Source organism: Perognathus longimembris, chromosome 11 (genome assembly GCF_023159225.1).
Source record: "Perognathus longimembris pacificus isolate PPM17 chromosome 11, ASM2315922v1, whole genome shotgun sequence".
Taxonomy (NCBI): domain Eukaryota; kingdom Metazoa; phylum Chordata; class Mammalia; order Rodentia; family Heteromyidae; genus Perognathus; species Perognathus longimembris.
In genome coordinates this window covers 43,375,773-43,403,609 of record NC_063171.1, presented here as the reverse complement: position 1 = coordinate 43,403,609, position 27,837 = coordinate 43,375,773, and the positions used below count along the sequence as shown (strand labels likewise).

The following is a 27,837-nucleotide window of genomic DNA, read 5'->3' as shown; positions in this document are numbered from 1 at the left end:
AAGATTCAGACATGGGGCTGGGAATATGGCCTAGTGGCAAGAGTGCTCACCTCGTTTACATGAAGCCCTGGGTTCGGTTCTCCAGCACCACATATACAGAAAACGGCCAGAAGTGGCGCTGTGGCTCAAGTGGCAGAGTGCTAGCCTTGAGCAAAAAGAAGCCAGGGACAGTGCTCAGGCCTGAGTCCAAGCCCCAAGACTGGAAAAAAAAAAAAAAAAAAAAAAAAAGATTCAGACATACACAAAGCCACTCAATTTACAAGAATGTTCCTGATGCCTAGCTATGTACCGGAACCATCCCTGCATTCTCAGAGTTAGCTGTTATTCTTCCAAGTTTTGCACTTATTTACTATTAACATTCTCTATTAAATGCACACATGTATGTGTGTATGTTTATATATCCATATACATGTATATATAATATGCTTGAATCATGTCAATATTTTAATTTTTTTTGCCAGTCCGGAGACTTGAACTCAAGGCCTGGGCACTATCCCTGGCTTCTTTTTGCTCAAGGCTAGCACTCTACCTTTTGAGCCACAGCACCACTTCTGGCTTTTTCTGTATATGTGGTGCTGAGGAACCCACGGCTTTGTGCCTGCTAGGCAAGCACTCTACTGCTAAGCCACGTTCCTAGCCCTGTTTTTGAATTCTATAGAAAATAGTTTTATAATAATATACACTTTCAGGATTCACTTTTTGTTTTGTGCCAGTAGTTGGGACTTGCACTTGGGGCTTTGCAGTCTTGCTTGGTTTCTCTGCTAAGGGTGCAGGCACTCTATCACTTAAGCCAGACCTCTATTTCTGGCATTTTGCCAGTTAATTGGAGAGAAGAATCAGGTTTGTCTGCCCAGGCTGGTCCCAAGCTTTGATCCTCAGATTTCAGCCTCTTGAAAAGCTAGGATTACAGGTATGAGCCAAGGGCACCTGGCAGGTTTGTTTGTTTTTTCTGGTCATGGGGCTTAATCTCTTGGCCTGGGTGCTATCCCTGAGTTCTTCAGCTCAAGGCCAATGCTCTACAACTTCAAGCCACAGGGCCACTTCTGGTTTTCTAGTGGTTAATTGGAGAAGAGTCGCACAGACTTTCCTTCCCCGGGCTGGCTTTGAACTGCAATCCTAAGATCTCAGCCTCCTGAGTAGATAGGGTTACAGGCGTGAGCCACCGGTGCCCGATGCAGGTTTTTGTTTTTTTTTTTTTTTTTTGGCCAGTCCTGGGGCTTGGACTCAGGGCCTGAGCACTGTCCCTGGCTTCTTCCCGCTCAAGGCTAGCACTCTGCCACTTGAGCCACAACGCCACTTCTGACCATTTTCTGTATATGTGGTGCTGGGGAATCGAACCCAGGGCCTCATGTGTATGAGGCAGGCACTCTTGCCACTAGGCCATATCCCCAGCCCCAGGTTTTTGTTTTTAACACGGTCTCACTCTGTAGTCCAGGCTGGCCTTCAACTATAGTAATTTCCCTGCGTTGGCATCCCAGTGTAAAACAAAAACAAAAACGGGGGCTTAAATTTGGCCTCATGTTCACTGGCTTTTTTGCTCACTCATGGCTAGTGCTCTACGACTTGGCACACCTCCATTTCTGCATTTTTTGTTTGTTTGGTGATTGGAGATGAGAGTCTCAAATTTGTCTGCCCAGGCTGGCTCCAAACCTCAGTTCTCAGATCTTAGTCTACTGAGTAGCTAAGATTATAGGTATGGGCCACCAGCGTCCATCTTCATATCTTCTCTCAGGTTTTACATTTTTGTTTTTGTACTGGTACTGGGCTTGAACTAAGGGCCCAAGCACTGTCTTTTAGCTTTTTTCACTCAAGACTGGCACTCTACAGCTGGAGCCACAGCACCACTTCTGGCTTTTTGCTGGCTAACTGGAGATGAGAGTCTCATGGACTCTTGAGCCGCTTGGGCCATCAGCACCCAACAGATTTTACTTTACAGTAGGATGTCATAGTTGATCCATCTTTAATTTTACTCATCTTCCTGAGAATGGAACTCAGTTAATGCATACAACACAAGGTCACTGTATGAGAAGTAAGGATAAAGAAATCAGAGCAATGTGGCAAATGAGTTATGACTACCATGATAAAACAACAAAATGAGGTATTGTTTGAAATCATGATGGAATTCACATTTTAGGTACCCTAGAGCTTTGAGAAAAAAACCCAACACTTCCCATTTTTAGAGAACAGATTTGATCATTGATGATAATTCAGAAATAGGAGTAATTCAGGATGTATTTTTACTATGCACAGGATAAAATTCCATTTGTGTACCTGAAAATCTGGGCTTTCAGTCAAATGTGTTTCCTGCTTCTCAGTGCTGGATTCCCAGCCAGGATCTGCTTACTTGGCTTGCTTGATGTGCTGCTGTTCTACTACTTGAGTCATGCTTCCAAACCAGTTTGGTTTTTTTTTTTTTCCCCCTGGTACTGGGGCTTGGACTCAGGGCCTGAGCATTGTCCCTGGCTTCTTTTTGCTCAAGGCTAGCACTCTGCCACTTGAGCCACAGCGCCACTTCTGGCCGTTTTCTGTATATGTGGTGCTGGGGAATCGAACCCAGGGCCTCATGTATACGAGGCAGGCTCTCTTGCCACTGGGCCATATCCCCAGCCCTATGGCTGGTTTTGAACAGCCATCCTCAGATCTCAGCCTCCTGAGCAGCTAGGATTACAGCATTGATGGGTCTTTTATATAGTCACTAGCTTCAGCTCATCAGGAAGGCAGGGTTGAGGTAAGGGACTGTCTAGCAAGGCTATCTGTTTTAACTGGTGAGGGCGATCGGGCCTGCCATTCTCTGAGGGAGACAGGGATGGGCCCCACACGCACCCAGTACTTGCTGTGTACTTGCACATTGTCCCATTTCCTTCCCCGTGTCCTGGATGAAGCAGCTGAAGCTTACCTGAGGAGATAGGATTATATGTGGACAAACCTGAGATGACCAAGCTACATCCACTCACCCACGGAGGAGCTGGGCCTGGCAAAGTTTACACTCTACTCAAGCAAACACAGGAGATGTCAGGTGCCAAATGTGGCCTGGGATTCGAAGCCCCAGTGCACAAGTGGTTCCAAGTGTAAAGGAGACACCTGCCCTGCGAGTGTGGCTCATGCAGGCTTTCTGGAGCCCAGGTTTAGCCGGGCCTCAGCTGAGAGGAGGAGGCCTTTGCTCTCACAGGTGTCCCCCACTTGGCCTAACTCTGGCCACCAGGTGCCAGCTCCATCCCGAGTGCAACTTCGGTTTCGCTACTGGGAAGCCCTTAGCAAATCATTTTCCTTTCTTTAAACACATAGGTAGTTAAAAGTGTTTTAGAAAAACAAATATAGCAAAAAGGTGGAACACAGATGGACAAAAAAAAGTATGGCCCCCTTCCTTCTTGTTTAGGCATGGCACCGCTGCCCTCCCTAGAGCCATCCATCTTCTTACACCTAAGGTTCAGGCCAAGGCAGGTGCCTTCCGAGACGCCTCTGAGCCCCCTTGTCTTGCTGATACAGCCTGGTTCAACTCAATCTTGCTACCATTCCCCAGTGCTTGTCTTTTTACCTAAAACTCCACGTTCATATCCCTTCTTATTTCTTTTCTTCTTTCTTGTGCCACAGGTACTGAGGCTTGGTCTCTTATTGACTTTTTCTGCTCAAAGTTGGCTGGCCCTCTTCTACTTGACCACAGCTCCACTTCTAGCTTTAGGCTGGTTAACTGCAGATGAGTCTTACAGACATTCCTACCCAGGTTGGCTTCGAAGTGAGATCCTCAGATCTCAGCTTCCTGGGTAGTGAGGATGACAGGAGTGAGCCATGGATGCCTGGCTCCAAATTAAAATTTGTTTTTGAGATGAAGTTTTGCTAATTTTGCCAGGGTTGGCCTTGGCCTTGAACTTTCAGTCCCCCTGCATCTAGCTCTTAGGGCTTAGGTTTTGTGTTTGTTTGTTTGGCCAGTCCTGGGGCTTGGACTCAGGACCCGAGCACTGTCCCTGGCTTCTTTTTGCTCAAGGCTAGCACTCTGCCACTTGAGCCACAGTGTGACTTCTGGCCGTTTTCTGTATATGTGGTGCTGGGGAATTGAACCCAGGGCTTCATGTATAGGAGGCAAGCACTCTTGCCACTAGGCCATATTCCCAGCCAACGGCTTAGGGTTTTTTTCGTTGTTGTTTTGGTTTTGGTACTGAGATTTGAACTCAGGGTCTTACCTGTACCACCTCAGCCATACCTTCAGCCATACCTTTAGCCCTCGCCCTCTCCCTCTTGAGTAGCTGGGATTACACCATGCCTGCTTATTAGCAATTGGTCCCAAAATATTCAGCTTTTTTTTTTTTTTTTTTTTTTTGCCAGTCCTGGGCCTTGGACTCAGGGCCTGAGCACTGTCCCTGGCTTCTCTTTGCTCAAGGCTAGCACTCTGCCACCTGACCCACAGCGCCACTTCTGGCTATTTTCTGTATATGTGGTGCTGGGGAATCCAACCCAGGGCTTCATGTATATGAGGCAAGCGCTCTTGCCACTAGGCCATATTCCCAGCCCCAAGTCTTCAGTTTTCTGGGTCTCCTCTGAAAGTATGGTTAATCTCACCTTTTCAAAGACACCTTTCCTGGAGCTGAGGACAGTCAGGGAAAGTGAGCCATGAGAAAGAGCAGCCAAGAATTCAGAAATAAATATTGGATTAGTCTTGTTTAAAAGTTTACAGGCACCATTTGCTTTAAATTCCTCCCTTGCAACGCTAAAATGTTTGTTGTTATTGTCTTTAAACAAAAAAAGCGGCTGGTACCAGGCTCATGGTTGTAATCCTAGCTACTCGGGAGGCTGAGATCTGAGGATTGTGGTTCAAAGCCAGCCCAGGAAGGAGACTCTTATCTCTAATTAACCACTAGAAAACCAGAAATGGTGCTGTGGCTCAAGTGGTAGAGCGATAGCCTTGAGCTAAAGAGTTCAGGGAAAGCACCCAGGCCCAGAGTTCAAGCCCCATGACCGACAAATAAAACAGAAAAGAAAAGAATATATACACATATCGATAAAATTCAGAACAAAACAAGGGAGAAAGAAAGGGGAAAGGCAGCTCTTTGAAAGTGGTGCTGTGGCTCAAGCGGTAGAGCACTAGCCTTGAGATGAAGAGCTCAGGGACAGTGCCCAGGCTCTGAGTTCAAGCCCCATGACTTACCCCCCCCCCAAAAAAAACCCCCAAAACATTAAAAGTTTTAAAAAAATAAAACAGGGGCTGGGAAAGTGACTTAGTGGTAGAGTACTTGCCCAGCATGCATGAGGTCCTGAGTTTGATTCCTCAGTACCACATAAACAAAAGGCTGGAAGTGGTGCTATGGCTCAAGAGGTAGAGAGCTAGCTTTGAGCAAAAAGAAGCCAGGGACAGTGCTCAGGCCCTGAGTCCAAGCCCCAGGACTGGCAAAAAAAAAAAAAAAAAAAAAAAAAAGTTAAAAAAAACAAACTCCAGGGCTAGGAATATGGCCTAGTGGTAGAGTGCTTGCCTCATATACATGAAGTCCTGGGTTTAATTCCTCAGCACCACATATATAGAAAAGGCCAGTAGTGGTGCTGTGGCTCAAGTGGTAGAGCGCTAGCCTTGAGCAAAAAGAAGCCAGGGACAGTGCTCAGGCCCTGAGTCCAAGCCCCAGGACTGGCAAAAAAAGAACAACAACAAAACAACAACAAAAATAAAACTCCATTAAAAAGAGAAAACCCAGCTCTTTTAGTCTGACCTTGAGGGAATAAGTACCACACTTCAGGAAGGGAACAAGAACATGTTAAGGATGACACTTATTCTGGGTGGCGGTGGTGGGGAACATTTGGTAAAAATGACTCTTTTTTTTTGGCCAGTCCTGAGGCTTGGACTCAGGGCCTGAGCACTGTCCCTGGCTTCTTTTTGCTCAAGGCTAGCACTCTACCACTTGAGCCACAGAGCCACTTCTGGCCGTTTTCTGTATATGTGGTACTGGGGAATTGAACCCAGGGCCTCATGTATACGAGGCAAGCACTCTTGCCACTAGGCCATATCCCCAGCCCAAAATGACTCTTTTGATCATAAAAGTGCAGAGGAAAATATTTACCTCATGGCTGGACACCAGTCTTGTGGGAGCATCTGGGGGCGCCTACTCTTCGTTGTAGTTCAGACATCTATGACATAATGACTCAAATGTAATGAGCAGACCTCTTGGTTATCGCTGACCTGATAAGACAGTGTAACAGCAAGAGTAATTGAACAAGCAGGGTGCCCAGTTAAGGAGGCACCCAGCTTGCTTCCTGTTAACTTTGCAGCTGGCTTTATCTGTATTTGTTTTTAATCTCAACTTGATAAAAGGAAGAGTAGAATTATTCTTTCTCAAAGCTACATTTATTTTCTCAGGGTGTGGGGGACAATGTTTTTGAGCCTTTGTGGGAGCCATAGAGTGTGAGGTTCTTTCTAGGATGATCCGGCCAGGTCTTTTCCTGAGGGAACCCCCTTGTCAGTGCCCAGAGATCAGATTCTCCACAGCAAACCCATTCCATCTCCTGCTTGGAGAGTGGAATTCTTTTCCCCTCCATACTCCTGGGGATTGAACCTGGATCTCCCAGATGCTAGGTTAGGTTCTCTACCAGTTAAGCTACATGAGTGTAAATCCAATTGCTTGTGTTCTGGGTGCTCAATTGGGAACAGGGCTAGGGTTTTCAGAATTTAGGATGCAAATATTATACTCTTTTTGTCTTTAGGATGATTTTCCTGCTTTCTGTGGAATATTAACTTTCTTCGTTTTTTTTTTTTGGTTGGTCATAGGACTTGAACTCAGGGCCTAGGTGCTGTTCCTGAGCTTTTTTGCTCAAGACTAGTGCTCTAGCACTTTGAGATACAATGCAATCTCTGGTTTTCTGGTAGTTAACTGGAGATAGGAGTCAGACTTTCCAGTTGGAGCTTGCTTTGAATCGCAGTCCTCAGATCCCAGTCTCCTGAGTAGCTAGGATTATAGGTGGGAAACACCTGCTTCGGGGGCTCTGAATGGTGCCCAGGAAAGCCTCAAATTATAAATTATGCTTCATACCTAGCTCCTGAATTCTCTTTTTTTTTCCCCTCCTGTTACTGGATATTGAACCCAGGTCCGTGAGCTTGTGCTTGTTAGGCAACTACTCTACCATTTGAGCAATATCCCTATACAGTATGTATATATATGTGTATGTATATGTGTATATATGCATACATATGTATATATATATTAATTTTTGTCAGCACTAGGGTTTGAACTCAAGATCTTTAGCTTGCTCAGCTGGCTCTCTACCACTCGTGCTACACCTCCAGCCCAGATTTGCTCGTTTTTATTTTTGGTTTTGCCAGTCCTGGGCCTTGGACTCAGGGCCTGAACACTGTCCCTGGCTTCTTTTTTTTTTTTTTTTTTTTTTTGGCCAGTCCTGGGCCTTGGACTCAGGGCCTGAGCACTGTCCCTGGCTTCTTCCCGCTCAAGGCTAGCACTCTGCCACTTGAGCCACAGCGCCGCTTCTGGCCGTTTTCTGTATATGTGGTGCTGGGGAATCGAACCTAGGGCCTCGTGTATCCGAGGCAGGCACTCTTGCCACTAGGCTATATCCCCAGCCCCCTGGCTTCTTTTTGCTCAAGGCTAGCACTCTACCACTTGAGCCACAGTGCCACTTCTGGCTTTTTCTATATATGTAGTGTTGAGGAATTGAACCCATCACTTCATGTATACAAAGCAAGCACTCTACCACTAGGCCACATTCCCAGCCCCTTTGCTCATTATTTTAGAGATGGAATCCCATGGATTTTTCTGCCCCAGCTGGCTTCTAACCATGATCTTTTGGATCTCAGCTTCATCAGTAACTAGGGTTATAGATATGAGCTACCAGCACACTCAGCTTTTTGGGGTTTGTTTGTTTTTAAAGTCTCCCCAACTTCACTCAGGCTGACTTTGAACACACAATCCTGCTGCCTCAACTCCCCAACAACTGAGATTACAGGCATAGACTACCACACTTGGCTGTACTTTCCAGTTTGAGTCTGGAGTGTCGTGGAGTGGGGGAGCAGAGGCTGCCTTGAGGGCAGGGTGCACCCAAGTGGTGGCCTTAGCTCCCTTTTGCTGGTAGGTGGTCAACAACGTACTATAAGCCATGGGAAAGGCCTCCCGTTCTTTTCCCACACTTCCTAGGACAAAGACATTTATGTATAGACAACCACAGGGTCAAGCCAGATGAATTGTGGACGCATTTTCCAGAACTTTGCTGGTCAGGGTTTGGTGCAAGAAATAAAGGCCATCTAGGTATTTTATGGAAAAAGAAATGTGGCTCATGAAGTTCTGAGTTTATGAAGTTACTGGAATGGCAGTAGGAAGGGCTCTCGTATGGGTTTTAGGAATGATTCTAGAAGCCAGGGAGGCCGCTGTCCTGGCTGAGAGCAGGCCGTTACGGCTGGTGAGGTAAGTAGAATTGACTCAGCAATAGCTCACCGTCACTCCACTGCAAGCCAGAGAACAAAGATGCTGGGAATGAACTTCAATCTCTAACCTCACGCCATATGCAAACATTAATTTGCAATAGATCACCTCAATGTGAAAAGATCTATATGTGCAAAGGTCCATAGAAAACAGAGGAGGGAAAAAACAGAAGTGTTGGGGCTGGGGATATAGCCTAGTGGCAAGAGCGCTTGCCTCATATACATGAATCCCTGGGTTCGATTCCTCAGCACCACATATACAGAAAATGGCCAGAAGTGGCGCTGTGACTCAAGTGGCAGAGTGCTAGCCTTGAGCAAAAAAGAAGCCAGGGACAGTGCTCAGGCCCTGAGTCCAAGGCCCAGGACTGGCAAAAAAAAAAAAAAGAAAAAAAGAAAAAAACAGAAGTGTGTGTGTGTGTGTGTGTGTACTGGTCCTGGGTCTTGAACTCAGGGCTTGGGTGCTGTCCCTGAACTTTTGTGTTCAAGGCTAATGGTCCATCACTTGAGCCAAAACTCCACTTATGGCATTTTATTTATTTATTTATTTATTTATTTATTTATTTATTTTGCTGGTTAATTGAAGATGACAGTCCCATGGATTTGTCTGCCTAGGCTAGCTTTGAACAACTATCCTCAGATCTCAGCCTCCTGAGTAGCTAGGATTACAGATATGAGCCACCTGCACCTGGCTCAGAAAACAACTTTTTTTTTTTTATCTTAAACAAGACATAAAGGGCTGGGAATATGGCCTAGTGGCAAGAATGCTTGCCTTATATACATGAAGCCCTGGGTTCGATTTCCCAGCACCACATATATAGAAAATGACCAGAAGTGGCGCTGTGGCTCAAGTGGCAGAGTGCTAGCCTTGAGCAAAAGGAAGCCAGAGACAGTGCTCAGGCCCTGAGCCCAAGGCCCAGGACTGGCAAAAAAAAAAAGAAAAAGAAAGACATAAAAATCTGAGAATGTAGCTTAGTGGTAGAGTGCTTGCCTAGCATGCATGAAGCCCTGGGTTTGATTCCTCATTACTGCATCAACAGAAAAAGCTAGAAGTGGTGCTGTGGCTCAATTGGTCGAGTGCTAGCATTGAGCAAAAGAAGCTTAGGGACAGTGCCAGGCCCTGAGTTCAAGCCCCAGGACCAGCAAAAAAAAAAAAAGCACCAACTATAAAAGAAGTGCTATTAAATAGAACTTTATTTAAATGAAGAACTTTTTGGGTGAGCCTTAAAAACATTTTGTAGAGTAAAAAAGAAAACAACACAAAATAACAAATATTAGCCAGCAGCTGGTGGTTCATACCTGTAATTGAAGCTACTTAGAAGGCTCAGATCTGAGGATCATGGTTTGAAAGCAGCCTACACAGATAAACCCAAGAGTCTCTCTCTCTCTCTCTCTCTCTCTCTCTCTCTCTCTCTCTCTCTCTCTCTCTTGCCAGTCTAGGGGCTTGAACTCAGGGTTTAGACATTGTCCCTGAGCCTCTCTGTGCTCAAGGCTAGTGCGCTCTAAGAGACTCTTATCTCTAATTCACCAGCAAGTAGCTGGAAGTGGAGATGTGACTCAAGTGGTAGTGTTGTGCTTGAGTGAAAAAGCCAAGCAAGGGCAGAGAATGTGGCTTGGTGATACAGTGCTTGCAGGAGGTGCTGGGTTTCATTGCTTGGTACCACAAAGCATAAAATTAATAAAATAAAAAGAAAGTTCAAACTCTATGTCTGGCATGTGTGTGTCTGGCATGTATGTGCATGCGCGCACACATGTGCACACACACAGCCAAACACAAGGGGTTACATATTGTAGGATGCAATACCACTTTGCTTGAATTCACCAGTCAGTCTGCATCTTCCATGGCATCTTAGTGGTGTCTCACAGCTCAAAGCCATCTCCTCCTCTGCTCTGAAACTTTTGGCTTCACCTGTGACCTTTAACTTCAAGGTCATAACGTCCTTCAGGGGCTGGGACTATGGCCTAGTGGTAAAGCGCTCATTTCATATACATGAAGCCCTGGGTTCAATTCCTCAGAAAAAGCCAGAAGTGGCGCTGTGGCTCAAGTGGTAGAGTGCTAGTCTTGAGCAAAAAGAAGTCAGGGACAGTGCTCAGGCCCTGAGTTCAAACCCCAGGACTGGCAAAAAAACAAACCAAACAAAAAAACATCCTTCAGGTTCCTCTTTCCTCCCTTTGCTCTTCTAACTCCTTTCCTTGTTTCCTTGGTCTTCTGATCTCCTTGGCCAGTAAATCTCGGAGTTCCCTATGGGGACTTTTCCTCTTTTTTTTTTTTTCTTTTTTTCTTCTTTTTTGGTCAGTCCTAGGGCTTGGACTCAGGGCCTGAGCTGAGCACTGTCCCTGGCTTTTTGTTTTCCCCCTTGAGGCTAGTATTCTACCGTGCATGCTAGGCAAGCACTCTACCACTAAGCCACATTCCCAGCCCCTCCTGACTTTTTGTAATGGCCTCCTTCCCTCTGCCCTGGCTTTAGTTACTGTCTGTGAGCTGATGGCACTCACTGGTGAATCGGAGTCAGTCAACATGGCTGACACGGAGCTAGTGTCTTAGCCCATGACACCTGCTGCTTTTCATGGCAACAACACTGTTGAACTTTGACAGAAATGAACCTGAACTGACAGCCTTATCTTAGGACTGTCCTTGCTGCCAACCCCACTGAATCACCTCCCTCCCCTTCCCCTGAACAAATGCACCTGGTGGTCTTGGAAGAGAGCCTGAGACCAAGGCCATGTGAGGTGCTGATGCCCCTGGCTGACACAGATGCTACTGAAACCTTGAAATCCTTTACTCAAGATAAGTTTGCTCTCCTACCCCGCCTCCATCTGCCCGGCCTGACTTCACTTTTTCTGCCTACTAAAGGAGACTTAGTTGCCCTTCCCAGGTTTTCAGCTCAAATAAACCATGTTGGGCTGCTGAGTTCTCCTTGCCGCTCTTTTTCTTTTCTTACAGACTTTCTTGGACCCAGGCTTTTGGGTCTGTCACATACCACTTCTAAAAGGTAAGGCAGGCTACATTTTGTAGTCTTTCTTATTCTCAGTCTCTTTTTCTTTGTTTCTCAAGTGCTGGAGATGGAAGTTACACCTTGTGCATGCTAAGCAAGTGCTCTGTCATCGAACCACATCCTTCTGTTTTTTTTTTTTTTTTTGCCAGTCCTGGGGCTTGGACTCAGGGCCTGAGCACTGTTCCTGGCTTCTTTTTGCTCAAGACTAGCATTCTACCACTTGAGCCACAGCGCCACTTCCGGCTTTTTCTGTTTATGTGGTGCTGAGGAATTGAACCTAGGGGCTCATGTATGCAAGGCACTACCACTAGGCCACATTCCCAGCCCCTGAACTACATCCTTCTTGAGTGCTGGAATTATAGGTGTGTACTATCATGTCTGGTTCACCTTCTTGATGGCTTCCTATCCACTCTGTGGAAATGCTAAATACCTTCTAAGAGCACCCAGATCACCCCATGACCTGACTCGGCCCTCTTACCTGCTGATTCCTCTGGATTATACTTCCAGTTGGAAACCAGCTGGAAACTGTTCTTCCTTTCTGTAATGTTCCTGACACACTGAGCATGGCTCACTCCCTTGCCTCCTTCGGGTCTATTTAATCACCATCAGAAAGGGCTTCACTCAGCCACCCTATCTAACATTACAACCCTCCCAAACTTCCTGTTTTCCTTCCTGCTTTGAAATGCTGCTGTGAAAATAACATGCTTGGCTTATTGGAACCATTTAGGTTGACAGAAAATTTGGGTAGAACATAGAGTTCATATATCTCATCTCCCTCAACTTTCCCTGGTAACTTCTTGCATTGGTGTGGTACATTTTTTTTTTTTTTTGCCAGTCCTGGGGCTTGAACTCAGGGCCTGAGCACTGTCCCTGAGCTTCTTTTTGCTCAAGGCTAGCACTCTACCACATGAGCTACAGTGCCACTTCTAGCTTTTTCTGTTTATGTGGTGCTGAGGAATCAAACCCAGGGCTTCGTGCATGCTAGGCAAGCACTCTACCACTAAGCCACATTCCCAGCCCCAGTGTATTTGTTTTAAATGATCTAAAAAACATTGTTTTACATTAACTTTCACTCTGTGTGTGTGCATGCGCACATGGGTGTTGAACTCAGGGCTTGGGTGCTGTCTCTGACCTTTTTTGCACAATGCTAGCACTCTACCACTTGAACTGCAGCTTCACTTCTGGCTTTTTGGTGGTTAATTGGAGATAAGAGTCTCCTGAACTTTCCTGCCTGGGCTAGCTTTGAATCATGATCCTCAGATGTTAGCCCCCTTCATAGGTAGGAATATAGGTTTGAGCCACTGGTTCCTAGCTAGGGATTCTTGCCTGCTTTGTTCATTCCAATGTCTGAAATAGTACTTAACTAAATATTGCTAAATATTGGTAGCATTAAATTATTTCTTTCTTTTACTTTTTTCTGTTGGCCATAGGATTTGAACTCAGGGCCTGGGTGCTGTCCCTGAACTCTTTTGCTTAAGGCTAGTGCTCTACCACTTTGAGTCATGACACCACTTCCAGTTTTCTGGTGGTTAATTGGAGATGAGAATCTCTTGGACTTTCCTGCCTGGGCTGGCTTTGAACCAGAATCTTCAGATCTCACAGCCTCCTGAGTAGCTAGGTTTACAGACATGAGCCACCAGTGCCCAGTTTAAAATATTTCTTAAATGAATGAATAATACATTTAATTGAAAACAAACTTCTGTTCAAAATTCTCTTAGCAAGGAACCCTTAAAAATTTTAGTGTTTAGCTGGGAATGTGACTTGGTGGTAGAGTGCTTGCCTAGCATGTATGAAGCCTTGGGTTCAAGGCAAAAATAAATAAATGAATAAATTTAGTGTTTGAATTACTTTACTGCCTTTAACTTTGTTTTGTTTTTTTGCCAGTCCTGGGGCTTGAACTCAGGGCCTAGCTCTGTCCTTGAGCCTCTCTGTATTCAAGGCTGGGGCTCTACCACTTAAGCCACAGTGCCACTTCTGGCTTTTTCTGAATAGGTGGCACTGAGAAATTGAACCCAGGGCTTCATGCATGATAGGCAAGCATTCTATCACTAAGCACATTCCATGCTGAGTGTCTCCCTCTATATCTCTTTTTGTCAGTCTTGGGGCTTGAACTCAGGGCCTGGGCACTGTCCCTGAGCTTTTTTTGCTCAAGGTAGTGCTCTAATCACTTAAGCCATAGCACCACTTCTGGCTTTTTCTGTTGATGCAATATTGAGGAATGCAACCCAGGGCTTCATGCATGCTAGGCAAGCACTCTACCACTAAGCCACATTCCCAGCCCTCAAGTCTCATTCTTTTTTTTTGTAATTTATATATATATATATATATATATTTTTTTTTGCCAGTCCTGGGCCTTGGACTCAGGGCCTGAGCACTGTCCCTGGCTTCCTTTTGCTTAAGGCTAGCACTCTGCCACTTGAGCCACAGCGCCACTTCTGGCCACTTTCTACATATGTGGTGCTGGGGAATCGAACCCAGGGCTTCATGTATACGAGGCAAGCACTCTTAACACTAGGCCATATTCCCAGCCCTGTAATTTATTTATTAATTAAACAAAATTTTTTTTGACAAGGTGTTGTGCAAAATGGGTACAGTTACATAGTAGGGTAGTGTGTACATTTCTTGTGATATCTTACACCCTGTTTTTCCTTCCCTTCCCTAGGTCAGGTAGACATAGATACAATACACAATGTACCAAGAACATATACAGTAGCCACGTGGCCTATGCCCAAGAAAATTTGCCTAGGGCTTTAAATGTAATGTCGACATTAGACAATATGTTGACAGTAGTCTTATATGAACGTACATACATAGCTTTTGAGCTATTGTATTCCACTGAGAGGTCAATTTTTTTTTTTTTTTTGCCAGTCCTGGGGCTTGGACTCAGGGCCTGAGCACTGTCCCTGGCTTCTTTTTGCTCAAGGCTAGCACTCTGCCACTTGAGCCACAGCGCCACTTCTGGCCATTTTCTGTATATGTGGTGCTGGGGAATTGAACCCAGGGCTTCATGTATTTGAGGCAAGCACTCTTGCCACTAGGCTATATCCCCAGCCCCCGTCACCCCTTCTTAACAGTCATATATCAGGGAGATCATGCCCCTTTCTGTGTTCTAGGCTTGTCTCGCTCAACATTATTTGTTCAAGTTCTGACCATTTCCCTGCGAATAACAATATTTCACCATTCCTAATCGCTATGTAGTATTCCATTGTGTATAGGTACCATATTTTTTGGATCCATTCATCTGTGGAGTGGCATCTGGGCTGATTCCATATTTTGGCTATTGTGAATTGTGCAGCGATAAACATGGAAGTGCAAATGTCTTTTTGATATCCAAGTCTCATTCTAATCTGTCCACTCAAGATGGCTTCTAACCTCATGGTTCTCAACCTCCTGAGTGGCTAGGATTTACGGGTGTGAGCCACTGGCTCTAGACTTTGTATGTATCCTAAACTACTTATCAGCATAAAAATCTCACCAGGTGGATATTAAAATCCTCATTTCATCCATGAGAATATAGGCTCAGGGTAATTGAGTGGCTTGCCCAGAGCAGTCATATGCTAAATGGTGGCCCCCAACCCCCACCTAGCTGCCGTGTTACACAATTCCATGCAGTCTTTATAAACTGCGTATGAGCCCGAGAATTCTCAGTTAAACGTTCATGGACCCTAGGGCACGTGATACTATCTCCTTAGAGGATGTAGTTCAGTGGTAGTGTCTGCTCTTGCGAGCTAGCCCTGCAAAAAAGTACATATGAAAAGCATCGCTCCTGGAGGGCGGCTGCAGGCCCGGTGGGCGGCGGAGCTCCGAGCCGGGTGGCAGCAGGAGCGCCAGGTGGCACGCAGGAACTGCAGGTGGATTCTGCGAATGCCAGCCGAATGGGGTGGGGGCGAGGGGGTGGCCAGCGCCTCATTTTACCCAGGAGCCCCGCCCTTTCCCCGCCTCCAGGGGGTGGGGCAAGAAAGCGCGGGAAAGCTCAACCTGGCTCCTAAGCCTCATTCAGTGCTGGAGGAGGGGAGGTAAGAGGGCTCTTCGGTGGGAAGTGCATCTAGGATCCCCACCTTCCAGGGCTCAGGAGGCCCATCAGTAGGCGTCCTTTAGATCCCTTTGGAAATGGTCCAGGCCACGTCACCTCCCCAACTTCCGGTCCGCAAGCCGGTCCCTGCTGGATGTCCCGGTTCTTTCCACATGCTAAACCCCAAGCTCAGGCCAAAGTCTCCCGCCAAGGGAGGAGCTGGCCTGCTGGAGGACCTAGTCTATCCAGATGTAAAAACGATGCAGAGGGAAGAGCGGCGCTGGTCAGCCAGATGACGTCATGCTTGGGGGTGACGTCTCATTTTGTGACTACAGCACAGCACCGCGGACGTGGAGGTTCAGCTCGAGGAAGAAGGCATCAGCAGGTCTGAGCACCGAGATTCCACCTGGAGTCGGTAAGGTTCTCAGAGTGCTCGCCACACAGAAGCCAAGAGTTCTTTAAATTTGCATAAGTGAACCACAGCTCCCAGCTTCCAGCGGCCAATAGGAGCGAGGGGGAGACACGCACCTGGATAGGCACCCCTCCGGTCGGAAAGCCAGGACTCTGGCTGGCTTCTTCTTGAGCGACAGTCGTGGCGCCCAATCGCTTTTGACATGCGCAGAGAGGGCAGGTGGATTCCAGAGTAGCCAATGGGAGGAGGGTTCTTCAGAAGGCCTAGGCCTCGGGCCCAATGAGAAGAAGAGGACTGTGCAGGGCTAGTTCCGAGCGGCAGTACTTAAGGCCAACCTAGCGCGGAGGTGGGCGGGACGAAGGACTGAGTGACAGAGGTAGTAGCCAATGGCGAGTATGAAAGCGGGCAGCCCTGTCCAGGAGCGCGGAGGGAGCCGAGAGAGAGAGGAGGCTGAACCGGAGAGAAGCAGGAAGTAGCGGTGGCCGCGGGGAGGGCGGCGGCGACGGCAGTGGTGGCGGCTGCAGCGGGGTAGAAGCCGTCGGGTCTAACCCGCACTGGGAACGGAACAAGTAAGCGTGCCAGGGGTAAATACCCGCCCTTGGCTCCGCCCCCTGGGGGGGGCGGGTAAATGCCCCCGCCCCTCCCCCACTTGGTCAACTACCCACCCCCACCCCCCGCGCCGCCCCCTGGGGCGGCTTCTTGGAAGGCCCCGACACCGCCTTCATCACCTGGGGCGGATGGTCCAAACTCTCAGCTTGTTGAAAGCACAGTCCCTAGCCAGGTAACCGTGGGGGGCGGGCCCGGGACCCCCACGTCCCGGCGCCCCACAGTCGTAGAGGCAATGAAGTGCAGTCCGGGGACTGCGGGCTGCGGGATGTCGCGACCTAAAATGGTGTCCGTGCCCGGGGATGGGGGCGGGGGAGCGGCGCTGGGCTCGCGCCGAGCCTGCATCCCAACTGGGCGCGGGGGAGCGCCGGGGCCGGGCCGCGCTCGGGCTGGCGCCGGGGGGCCGACGCGCGTCCGCAGCACTCCCCAATTTCTAGAGCCCCGGAGCGTCCGCGCTCGGAGTGGAGCGGATGAGATCGGAGTTGGGACAGACCCCGACTGGAGAGCCGAGAGCCACGCAGGGATGCCCCCTCCCCTTTGCCCACTTTCCCTGAGCCATCGACCCCCTCCCCATCACTCCCCCGGAGTTCAATGCCCGAGGGGCTTTGCCGCTGCTCCCGAAGGGCCTGGCCTGGCCGAGGCCCGGCCTTCACTTTGCTGCTAGTGGAAGTGAAAGAAATGCCGCACGCCTCAGTTTCCCCGCTAGCCTCTCCCCCCTCCCGTGCATCCCGTCCCCTCCTCACACCCCCAGACTTGCTCCTCGCGCCAGCCCTCGGCAGATGGCAGAGACTTAATTCCGCTCGCTGCCCAGCTTGGCCGCAATAATCGCCCCCGGCCCGGCGCCCGGCCCCTTGCCCTTTACGCAGCAGGCCTTGGCCCTGGGCAGAGGGCATTGGAGCCCCCACCCAACCCCACCACCGTCTGTTCACCCCTTAATGTTAAGCCCTTTCTCCTTTGGCTTTTGAGGAACACAGGGAGAAGGGGGCGGGCGAGGCGGGAGCCCTGGAGACCCGCCACCGCAGCCAGCAGCCGCAGAAAGGCCTGCGCTTGGGAGTTGGGGAGCCTCCGCTGGTTGGACGGCTGTTTGCTCCAGGTGGCGGTGGGATGACCTCTAAGTCAGTCACTGGCCAGAGAGGCAGATGGTTAGTAAAGGCAAGTTCGCAGGTGTTTTCTCATAGTGACCACCGGCCTGCGTGCTCCACCAGCCCCTTTTGCTGGGGGGCCGGAGTGGACTCTCCCTGTCCGGGGAAGGATCCAAGCAAAGGAGGGCAGAAGCAAGGTCTTTGTTTAAACCCAGAGTCGGCAGAATTAAGTAAGGGGGGGGAGGGCATACGGTGGACTCCCCTTTCTTCCTGTGGTTGGTACCCATCTCCCCAACCCCCTCCTTGGTTTGAGCAATGCCAGCCGCCACCTGCTGGGACTATCTCCAGTTACAGTGGAAAGGCTGGGGAGAGGTGAGAGAATTGGCCCTGGGAAATGGCTTGCATCCTGAGCAGGGACTATGTAAGGATGGACTTGTTCAGTTGTTTCTTTTAGATACAGAAACTCTTACGGGGAGGAACTGGGAGGAGGTAGACTCTGATCAGGTCTCCTTGTTGATTAAGTGCCCCATAAGTTCTTGTGGTACTTGTTTGTTTACACTGGGCCAGGTAGGAGGTTGAGTGAGACTTCTTAGACTCTTGTTGTGAAAGGAAGATGGAGTTTGATTTGGAGGGATAGACTTGGGGTGAGGAGCTCAGAGCAGAAATGACATGACAAGGGAAGGGAAGGGAAGGGAACCGACTTTCCCCCATTGTGGCAATTGTGCTGGATGTTCTTATACCCTGGAGCTTTAGCCTGGAGAGAGCAAGATGGGTAGGAAAGAGAAGGTACTCTGGGGAAGGTAGGTGAGCGAGCAGCAGGTGTTTGCGACTGGAGAGGACCTGGGCCCTTGTGACTAGGCTGCTGTCACAGTCCCCCACCCCCGCCCCCCCTCCTGTCTTTCTTTCTTCTGTTTCTTTTTGTTCCTGTGTCATATTCTTTCCATCTTGATCTTCCTGAGTCTTTTTCTCCCTACTAAGTTAAATCTTCAGATGTCTCTGGTGGCCCACGTGTGTCCACCCTTGACCTTACATGACCCCTGACTCTTGTCTCTGACCCCAGCTCTAGTTGTCCAATGGATGTTCCTTCCAGCTGCTCTTGTACTTGTTTGGCTCAGCTGTAATAATAGATTGTATCCTGATTTTCATATTCACAATTTCATGTGCTTAGAATAACCTTGTGATAGATAGATAGATCACCTGTCCCCTCTTTTGAACAGTAAAAGTCAGGCAGTGGAATAACTTGCTTATGGAGCAGCCTTGTGATAAAAGTAAACTGGAAAAATGTCCCAGGTCTTGGTTTTAGTCACTATTTTATATAGATGGCTTTACAAATCTCTGTGAACACCAAGTCCATGAAGAGAGTGAATCAATCCCATGCTGATACAAATAAATTCTTAGACCTAGAGCATTGTCTCCATCCTTTTCATCCTTTTTTTTTTTTTGGTCGGTCATGGGGCTTGAACTCGGAGCCTGGGTGGCGTCCTTAAGCTCTTCAGCTGAAAGGCTAGCGCTCTACCACTTGATAACAGCTCCATTTCCGGTTTTATAGTGGTCAATTAGAGATGAGTCTCCTTCCTGGGCTGGCTTTGAACCACAATCCTCAGATCTCAGCCTCCCGAGTAGCTAGGATTACAGGTATGAGCCACCAGTGCCTGACTTCCATGTATTTCTGAGAATCTCCCTTACTTATTTTCTCTTGTTCCTTGTGTCCACCAACCTGATTTAGGGTTTGGCACCCTAAGCATTTGCAGCAGCTGTCTAGGATCCTGTAATATGGTGAAGATGTATAAGTTGGAAGGGCTGAGTTTGGAGATCCTGAAGGAGGTCTAAGGTCTCTATTACAGGCATCTCAGTTTCTCCTTCTTCCTGTTTTCATCAGGACTGGGGGCTGCTGTTATGGGGGACATGAAGACCCCTGATTTTGATGACCTTCTTGCTGCCTTTGACATCCCTGATATTGATGCGAATGAAGCCATCCACTCTGGTTCTGAAGAAAATGAGGGGCCAGGGGGCCCAGAGAAGCCAGGACCCAATGTAGGAGGTGAAACTGAAGGTAGAGCTGCAGCAGCTGTTGAAGATGACTCTGAAGTTCCAGTTTCTGACCATGGCCTGCCACCAGCAGACACTTCTACAGTCAGTGTCATTGTCAAGAACACAGTGTGTCCTGAGCAGCCCGAGCCTCTGGCTGGGGGTTCAGGAGAGGAAGAGATCCCAGCTGGGGAGGCAACTAAGGAAGGGACTGTGGGGCCTTGCCTAATGCAAAATGGATTTGATGGGTCTGAGCCATCTCTCCCAGAAACCCCCAATTCTCCAGCTCCTCCCACTGGGGATACCTGGAAAGAAAAGACTATGGAAGGCAAAGCTCCCTTGGACCTCTTTGCTCATTTTGGACCTGAACCAGGCGAGCACCCGGATCCTCTGCCTCCTGCACCTTCACCCCCTCAGCACGGGGCCATGACCTCACCTCCCTTCCCCTCTTCCTTTGAGCTAGCCCCAGAGAACAGCCCAGTCCTGGTGCCATCGAGTTCTTCCCCACCACTAGGGACCTTGAAGCAGGAAAGGTGCAGCCCTAGTCATTCCCAAGGCCTAGCCCAGAGAGGCTCAGGCTGTAGCCTGGAAGCCACGCATGCCCCTTCTAGTCCCTCCCCTCCCCAGGTCACTGGGGTGTCCTTTAAGCAGTCTCCAGGGCATCAGAGCCCACCTGCTTCCCCTCGAGTTCCCAGCTGTAAGCCCTTGAAAGAAGAAGATGAGGAGCCAGTGGAAAAGTCACCCCCGAGAAGTCCCCAGAGCCCCTCTAGTGGAGCTGATGCTGCAGACGAGGACAGCAATGATTCCCCTGCCTCCTCTAACTCTTCCAGGCCCCTTAAAGTGCGGATCAAGACCATTAAAACATCCTGTGGCAGTATCACAAGGACTGTCACCAGGGTTCCCTCAGACCCTGACCCTCCTGGCCCCTTGGCTGAAGGGGCCTTCCTGGCTGAAGCTAGCCTCCTGAAGCTGTCCCCCGTTACCCCAAACCCTGATGGTCCGAAGGTGGTGAGTGTACAGCTGGGTGATGGCACTAGGTTGAAAGGCACAGTGTTGCCTGTGGCCACCATCCAGAACGCCAGCACTGCTATGCTCATGGCAGCTAGTGTGGCTCGAAAAGCTGTGGTTCTGCCTGGGGGAGCTGCCACCAGCCCTAAGATGATTAAGAATGTGCTAGGCCTGGTGCCCCAAGCTCTGTCCAAGGCTGATGTGCGGGTAGGGCTGGGAACAGGGGCACAGAAAGTAAACGGTGCCTCTTTGCTGATGGTGCAGCCTTCAAAGCCTGTTCCCGCTCCAGGCACAGCAAGTAGCACGGTGATCTCACGGACTCAGTCCAGCCTGGTGGAAGCTTTCAACAAAATCCTCAACAGCAAGAACCTGCTGCCTGCCTACAGACCAAACCTGAGTCCACCGGCGGAGGCTGGACTGGCCTTGCCACCAACAGGCTACCGCTGCCTGGAGTGTGGGGATGCCTTCTCACTGGAAAAGAGCCTGGCGCGGCACTATGACCGCCGGAGCATGCGCATTGAGGTCACCTGCAACCACTGTGCTCGCCGTCTGGTCTTCTTCAACAAATGCAGCTTACTCTTGCATGCACGCGAGCACAAGGACAAGGGGCTTGTCATGCAGTGCTCGCATTTAGTCATGAGACCTGTAGCCCTTGATCAGATGGTGGGGCAGCCAGACATCACACCTCTGCTGCCTGTGACTGTGCCATCTGTCCCCGGACCTCTGACCTTGCCTATCTTAGGCAAGAGTGAGGGGGCTCTCACCGCCTCTGCCATTACTACAGTTGCCACCGAAGCCCCCGTGCTGCCACTCTCCACAGAGCCGCCCATTGTCCCTGCCTCCTCCACTTACACATGCTTTCGCTGTCTGGAGTGCAAGGAGCAGTGCCGGGACAAGGCTGGCATGGCGGCCCACTTCCAGCAGCTGGGGCCCCCTGCACCTGGGGCCACCAGCAATGTGAGTTGCCTTCCCCAGCCCTTCTCCGGGGAGGGGACCGCCAGACACTGTGAAGACAGGATCTAGGCAGGCTGGGTTAGGAGAAATCATGGAGATGATGGCACCCTTGCCAGCTTAACCTTGTCTAACCCTCTCAACAGATATGCCCCTCCTGCCCCATGATGCTCCCCAATCGCTGCAGCTTCAGCGCCCATCAGCGCACGCATAAGAACCGACCCCCTCACGTCTGTCCTGAATGTGGAGGCAACTTTCTTCAAGCCAATTTCCAAACCCATCTGCAGGAGGCCTGTCTGCATTTCTCTCGCCGTGTAGGATACAGGTATGGTGAACCCCTCTTCCCCGGTAGAGCTTCAGGGCATAGTGTCTCAGCAGACCTTTTTTTTTTTTGCCAGTCCTGGGCCTTGGACTCAGGGCCTGAGCACTGTCCCTGGCTTCTTTTTGCTCAAGGCTAGCACTCTGCCACTTGAGCCACAGCGCCACTTCTGGCCGTTGTTTATATATGTGGTGCTGAGGAATCAAACTTAGGGCTTCATGTGTATGAGGCGAGCACTCTTGCCTCTAGGCCATGTTCCCAGCCCCAGCAGCTGTCTTTTAAATGACCTCAAGCGACATCCATCTCTCCACCCCTCAGCTCTGCTGGTTGTGGGACTCAGCCCTGTGACATCATAGCCTGCCTTTAGGCATTCCTCTTGGGGATCCCCAGGAGGAGAGCAGGGCCTCTGCTGGAGCTGCAGCTTGTCTGCCTCAGGTCCCCTTGGGGACTGGGTCCCCCGCTCTTCCCTTCCTATATTGTTCATGCTCCGCTGCTGACTTCTTTCTTAGAGCACACCTAGGCCTAGGAGAATAGGTACAGGGTGGGGTTGGGGGGCCTGGGAGATGCCCGGGCCTCACCACTGCGTCTTCTGCTTCTTCCACAAGGTGCCCTAGCTGTGCAGTGGTGTTTGGAGGTGTGAACTCCATCAAGTCTCATGTCCAGACATCACACTGCGAGATTTTCCACAAGTGCCCCATCTGCCCCATGGCCTTCAAGTCTGGACCCAGCGCCCATGCCCACCTTTACTCCCAACATCCCAGCTTCCTCATGCAGCAAGCCAAGTGAGACCTGGGGGTTGAGCAGAGGGAGGTGGGGTGGGTGGGAGGGCCGGATGGGAGGAGGGCTCCACCTGTTCCTTCCCCGTGTCTGCACTGTTCCTTCTACGCACAGGTTGATCTACAAGTGCGCCATGTGTGACACGGTCTTCACTCACAAACCCCTCCTTTGTGCACACTTCGACCAACATTTGATGCCCCAGCGCGTCAGTGTTTTTAAGTGCCCATCTTGTCCTCTGCTTTTTGCCCAAAAAAGGACCATGCTGGACCATCTCAAGGTACAGGCACCCAGAGCCGGGGGATAATGGGTGCTTGGCTGGGCTGGGTCTGCACAGCCCTCCAGCAGTATGGACTCCACCACAGCCACCGGCTTTGTGTCTTTCCCAGAACACCCATCAGTCTGGACGCGTTGGGGAGGAAACTGCTGGGAAAGGGGGTGGAGGTGCCCTTCTCACTCCCAAGACTGAACCTGAAGAGCTGGCTGTGGCTGGGGAAGGGGCAGCCCCTGCTACTGAGGAATCCTCATCTTCAGAAGAAGAGCCACCCAGCTCCCCCTCGCCCCCTCGCCCCACCAAACGGCCCAGGCGGGAACTGGGAAGCAAGGGCGTCAAAGGTGGGGGTGGGGGGCCCGGAGGCTGGACCTGTGGCCTTTGCCACTCCTGGTTCCCTGAGCGTGATGAATACGTGGCTCACATGAAGAAGGAGCATGGCAAGGTGGGTGGCCCCCTGGTCGGGATAGGATGGGCAAGGAAGCCCCAGGGCTGGCTGTGTGCTGATGGGGCAGGGCTTTCTGAACTCTCACCCCCTGCTCTCCCAGTCAGTGAAGAAGTTCCCCTGCCGCCTGTGTGAGCGCTCCTTCTGCTCTGGCCCCAGCCTGAGGCGCCATGTCAGGGTCAATCACGAGGGAATCAAGCGAGTTTACCCATGCAGGTAACCTTTGCTTCCCACTCTTTTCCAGCCCACAGACCCAGAGTACCTTCCTGCTTGCCTCTTCCTTTGGGGCGAGTGGCTGAGGCCTCCGTTGCTCTGGCAGCCCCCCCGCAGGTGCTGTGGGCTCGGCCTGTGGCGCATTCTGCCCTCTCCCCTGGTTTCAGGTATTGCACAGAAGGAAAGCGCACCTTCAGCAGCCGCCTGATCCTCGAGAAGCATGTCCAGGTCCGGCACGGCCTGCCCCTCGGGGTCCAGTCAGGGAGTACCATAGCTCGAAGTTCGGGTGTCAGAGCCCAGGTAGGCAGAGGCCCAGTACATACTGAGACCACGGAGTGGGAGGCTGGAGGGTGCAGACCCTGGCAGGAAGCCAGGTGAAGGTACCTGAGAGAGTGAGGGGGGTGGTAAGGCCCAATGTCTCCCGTTCTTCTCCAGGGATCAGGAAGGAAGCGCCGTCAGTCTTCTGACTCCTGCAGTGAGGAGCCTGACAGCACAACACCGCCAGCCAAGTCTCCCAGGGGTGGCCCTGGGTCAGGTGGCCATGGTCCAGTCCGCTATAGGAGCAGTGGCTCAGTGGAGCAAAGCCTCATGGTGGGATTGAGGGTGGACGGTGGTGCCCAGCAGTGCCTGGACTGTGGCTTGTGCTTTGCCTCCCCAGGCTCCCTGAGCAGGCACCGATTCATCAGCCACAAGAAGAAACGGGGTGTGGGTAGAGCCAGTGCCCTGGGGCTGGAGGATGGGGAGGAAGAGGCTGCCCCTCCCACACGGTCTGACCTAGAGGGTGGAGAGTCACTCCTGTCTGCTGCTGGAGGCCCACTCACCTGTAAGGTCTGTGGCAAGAGCTGTGACAGTCCACTCAACCTCAAGACCCATTTCCGCACGCATGGCATGGCGTTCATCAGGGCTCGGCAGGGGGGCAGTGGGGATAACTAGGCCCCAGGCTGGGACTGCCCAGCCCTCCCCGACCCCCCTCGGGCAGGAAGCCTGGGTTTCACTGCTGCTGCCACCCAGTCCCTGGGCTGGGGACTTTGTTTAACATCCCCATTTTGTTCAATTTCTCCAGATCCTGAAGGAAAAGGCTTTTGAGGATTATAGTGATTTGTAACCTCCCCTCCCTTGGGTCCTAGTCAGATGAACTCTCCATTCCTCCTTTCTGAGCCCAACACTAATTATGTTCCTGCTGCAGACCCTCAGTGTGTGACTGAGGGTGGGAGGATGGGACCTTGGTAAAGCCTGCTAGACAGGCACAAGGAATGACTGATGGCGGGGGTGGGGGGCTGGATACAACCTTCCACGATTCCTTCAGGGCAGACTAGGATTTTGTTCTCTAGGCTAGGTCCTGCCCTAGCACCCTGGCACGCACACCCCCCACCCTGCAGTGCCTTTTATTCTTTTTTTCCCCCAGAAGTTCAGCGGGGAGGTTGGTGGGGATGTCCTGTCAGAGGGGCCCAGGGAGAGGAGGAGACAGGCTCTCAGGAATCCTTTATTCTTGTAATAATAATACTAACAGTGGGAGAAAACAGGAGGGAGAAAACCAGACCATTAAAACTGCTCGTGGTTTAATCCCCACTCAGGTTGCTCTTTTTGTACAACTTGCACAATGGACTCAAGAGGGAGGGGTGGGGTCAGAAGCTTTTCCACCTGGGGCATGTGCGCCTTTTGGATCTTGGATGCAGTTCCCACCCCTCAAGAAAGGAACAACTCAGATATGACACAGGTGGCTAACTAAGGACTTTATTTCAGACAAAAATTAAAAATAAAAAATTGAGAGCCATTTCCCTGGGTGTAAGGAAGGTATGAGGGTCAGGAATTCCTCATGGTTAGGCCAATACCCTCAATACGCCGGAGGGACTGTGGTAATTCCCTCCCTCATCCCCATGACAGGGAAGCTCAGCAACTTCAGGAACCTGTGTCAGCCCACCTACCAAGAGGAACTCTGGCTAGGGGTCAGTCCCTGGCAGAGGAGAGTTGGGCAGCAGCATGGCCAAAGGCCAACCATAGGATCAAATCCTAAGTACCAAGAACCCACTCTTCTCCCTTTGCTGGGGCCCAGAAAAGATAAGATGGCCTGTGGAAAGAGCCTCAGATCCTACCCTGGTGAGACGAAAGGCCCTGGTGCCCCTCGTTCATCATCTGTTCTCTGGAGGGCAGTGAGTCCTGGAGTCTTGTCAGGTGGTAATACTGACACCGCAGGGGGCATGGGAACCCCAACAAGTCTGGACCCCTTGGCAAGCTCTCACAGTTACCACATGATCCTTTGTATTTCTTGCCTTCCATTTCCCTTGGGTAGATGGTTGGGTAGGTGGGATTTCATGGTTTGGGGTTTCTTCGACAAGGGCCCTCCCAGAGAGGGTGCCAGAGATGCCCCCCACTACTGCTGGGCCTGAGGAGAGTGTCACATGATGCCGTTGGTGAGGTACTGGAAGCCATCATAGAGTTTGGTGGTGATAGACCGCATGCTGCCATCCACCATCTGCTCTACCAGCATCTGGAGCTGCTCCTCAGTCATGCTCATGTGGAACCTCTCTTTAAGGTTGCGAATGGTGCTGGAGCCGTGGAAGCAAGGCAGCTGAGAACCTAGGGGACAGGGGACGGGTCACAGATGGATAGGAAGCCAAGTCAATAGTGACCACCACCAGGAATGCAGAGTCAGGTCTTGAGTACCCCTCCCCTCCCTTCCCCAAAGGCCTGAGATGGTAAAGGTGCTAGTGCACTGGTGCAGAGAGCAGCAGTTGGTGGGCAGCCCTGTCTTCAGCCCAGCTTCACCCCACACTCCTTAGCCCCTTTGTAGGTGAGGGCATATGGGTAGAGGAGGGATGGGAGCCCACACCATCTCTCCCCCAGTAAGGAAGGCTGAGGGAGCAGAGGCTTAGGGCCCAGGGGGAAGGAAGGCTGGGAAGAGGCTCTGGGAATGGGCCCTGCACACTTATCTGGTTGCAGGACTCTGTCTACGCTACGTCTGACACTCACAGATGACCTGGGCCACCGTCATCACGGGGCCAGACGGGGATGCTCCTGAGCAACGGCGACAACCTGTGGGGTAGGGGTAGGGATGGGAGGAGACTGGCAGCTCAGACCTGATGTACACCTCGAGCCTTGGGAAGAGGAGGAGGAGGAGGGCCCAGAAAAGCTGGTAGAAGAGGACATCCTGATCAAACAACTACAGGTGTGAAGGCAACCAGGAAGTGGAATAATAGAGATAAAAAGACCAGAAAGCAAAACTCAGGGCAGGATGTGTGAGTAGTATGAAAAGGAAGGTGGCATACCAGGTGGCTGAGGCCAGGGCACTGAGAGGTCACAGAGGAATGGGAGGAATTTGAATAGAAACACCTGAGTTGGCAAAATGATGCGGGAGCAGGAGACAAACATTCAAAAGCAGATAGGGTTGTTAGAAGGACCAGAAACTAGGGCTGCTCTCCCTGAGGGTGCCTAAGAAGTCCTTTCTGCTGCCTCCTTCCTCCCACCCAAGACCCAGCTCTGCCAGGGTTCTGAAGGAAAAACAGCACTGGGTCAGAGCCAGAAATCCTCAGGGTAAACTTGAATCTCACAGTGGAATCAATTTTCTGGAAGTCCTAAGCTCCAGGGCCCCGACCTGAGCAGAATCCTGAGGCGCCCTGGGACTTGGACTGCCCCCAGCCGCACCTTGTTGCATGATCTCCACAATCTGCACCACCTTATCCATGTGTTTGCGAGCAGCGATCAGCCCTTGCAGCATCAACATCTTGTAGTAGTTGAACATGTCACCATTCAGGCCACCCATTACCTGGGAAGGGAAAGTCACGTGAACAAAAGTGTTTCTGGCAAGTAGGGTCCTTGTCCCAAGGGCCTTCAGAACTACTTCCTCAGCCAGGTGCTGGTAGGTCACACCTGTAATCATAGCTACTTAGGAGGCTGAGATCTGAGGATCGTGGTTCAGAGCCAGCCCTGGCAGCAAAGTCCGTGAGACTCTTATCTCCAATTAACCACCAGAAAACTGGAAGTGGAGCTGTGGCTCAAAGTAGTAGAGCACTAGTCTTGAGCATAAGAGCTCAAGGATAGTGCTCAGGCCCTGAGTTCAAGCCCCACGACTGACCACAAAATAAAAAAATAAAAGAACTAGTTACTCTCTTGGAGCAACCATGCCAACTCATTTGTTATTTCCTCATTTACTGTTTATTTTTTTTCCTCATTCACCTACAAGGGCAGGAAGCTCCCAGGAAATCTTGCCTCATCCTGACTTATTGTTATTTCTGTTCTGTTCCTCCCAAGTCTAAGGGAAATCCACCAGTTCTCTTCCCATGACAGAGAAAGAATACAGTGATTCTAGAGGTACCACC

The 27,837-nt window shown here is 50.5% G+C and overlaps 2 protein-coding genes across 9 annotated transcripts in view; one reads left to right on the top strand and one right to left on the bottom strand.

The window, feature by feature from the left end:
• The first annotated feature begins 15,238 nt into the window (after positions 1-15,238).
• On the top strand, positions 15,239-25,090 carry Znf687 (zinc finger protein 687). 3 transcript variants are annotated; one of them, XM_048358167.1, is made up of 10 exons: positions 16,257-16,393; positions 17,397-17,572; positions 19,392-21,505; positions 21,646-21,824; positions 22,424-22,600; positions 22,710-22,872; positions 22,982-23,308; positions 23,412-23,524; positions 23,689-23,821; positions 23,957-25,090. In XM_048358167.1, the coding sequence occupies exons 3-10, from the start codon at positions 19,409-19,411 to the stop codon at positions 24,452-24,454; spliced, it is 3,687 nt and encodes a 1,228-aa protein (XP_048214124.1). In that variant the 5' UTR covers positions 16,257-16,393; positions 17,397-17,572; positions 19,392-19,408; the 3' UTR covers positions 24,455-25,090. The 3 variants fall into 3 exon arrangements, with proteins under 3 accessions (XP_048214122.1, XP_048214124.1, XP_048214123.1); XM_048358165.1 differs by lacking the exons at positions 16,257-16,393; positions 17,397-17,572 and adding an exon at positions 15,239-15,827; XM_048358166.1 differs by lacking the exon at positions 17,397-17,572 and having other exon boundaries at positions 16,270-16,393.
• Positions 25,091-25,239: 149 nt separating this feature from the next.
• Pi4kb (phosphatidylinositol 4-kinase beta) overlaps positions 25,240-27,837 on the bottom strand; it is a 40,299-nt gene continuing 37,701 nt past the window's right edge. For 5 of the 6 annotated variants that reach the window (XM_048358170.1, XM_048358169.1, XM_048358171.1 and 2 more), the window contains 2 exons: positions 27,164-27,284; positions 25,240-26,098 (listed from right to left, as the gene is read on the bottom strand). In XM_048358170.1, coding sequence (XP_048214127.1) covers positions 25,917-26,098; positions 27,164-27,284 — 303 coding nt within the window. In that variant the 3' untranslated portion in view covers positions 25,240-25,916. Of the gene's footprint in view, positions 26,099-26,491; positions 26,555-27,163; positions 27,285-27,837 lie in introns of all 6 variants that reach the window. The other variant, XM_048358174.1, reaches the window with a different exon arrangement.

Excerpts from the sequence above, each read along its gene's own strand:
- Znf687 (XM_048358165.1), top strand. The coding sequence starts at position 15,713 with ATGCTTGGGGGTGACGTCTCATTTTGTGACTACAGCACAGCACCGCGG. Across the intron at positions 22,873-22,981 it reads CCATGCTGGACCATCTCAAG|AACACCCATCAGTCTGGACG; the intron begins GTACAGGCACCC and ends TGTCTTTCCCAG. Across the intron at positions 23,309-23,411 it reads TGAAGAAGGAGCATGGCAAG|TCAGTGAAGAAGTTCCCCTG; the intron begins GTGGGTGGCCCC and ends CTGCTCTCCCAG.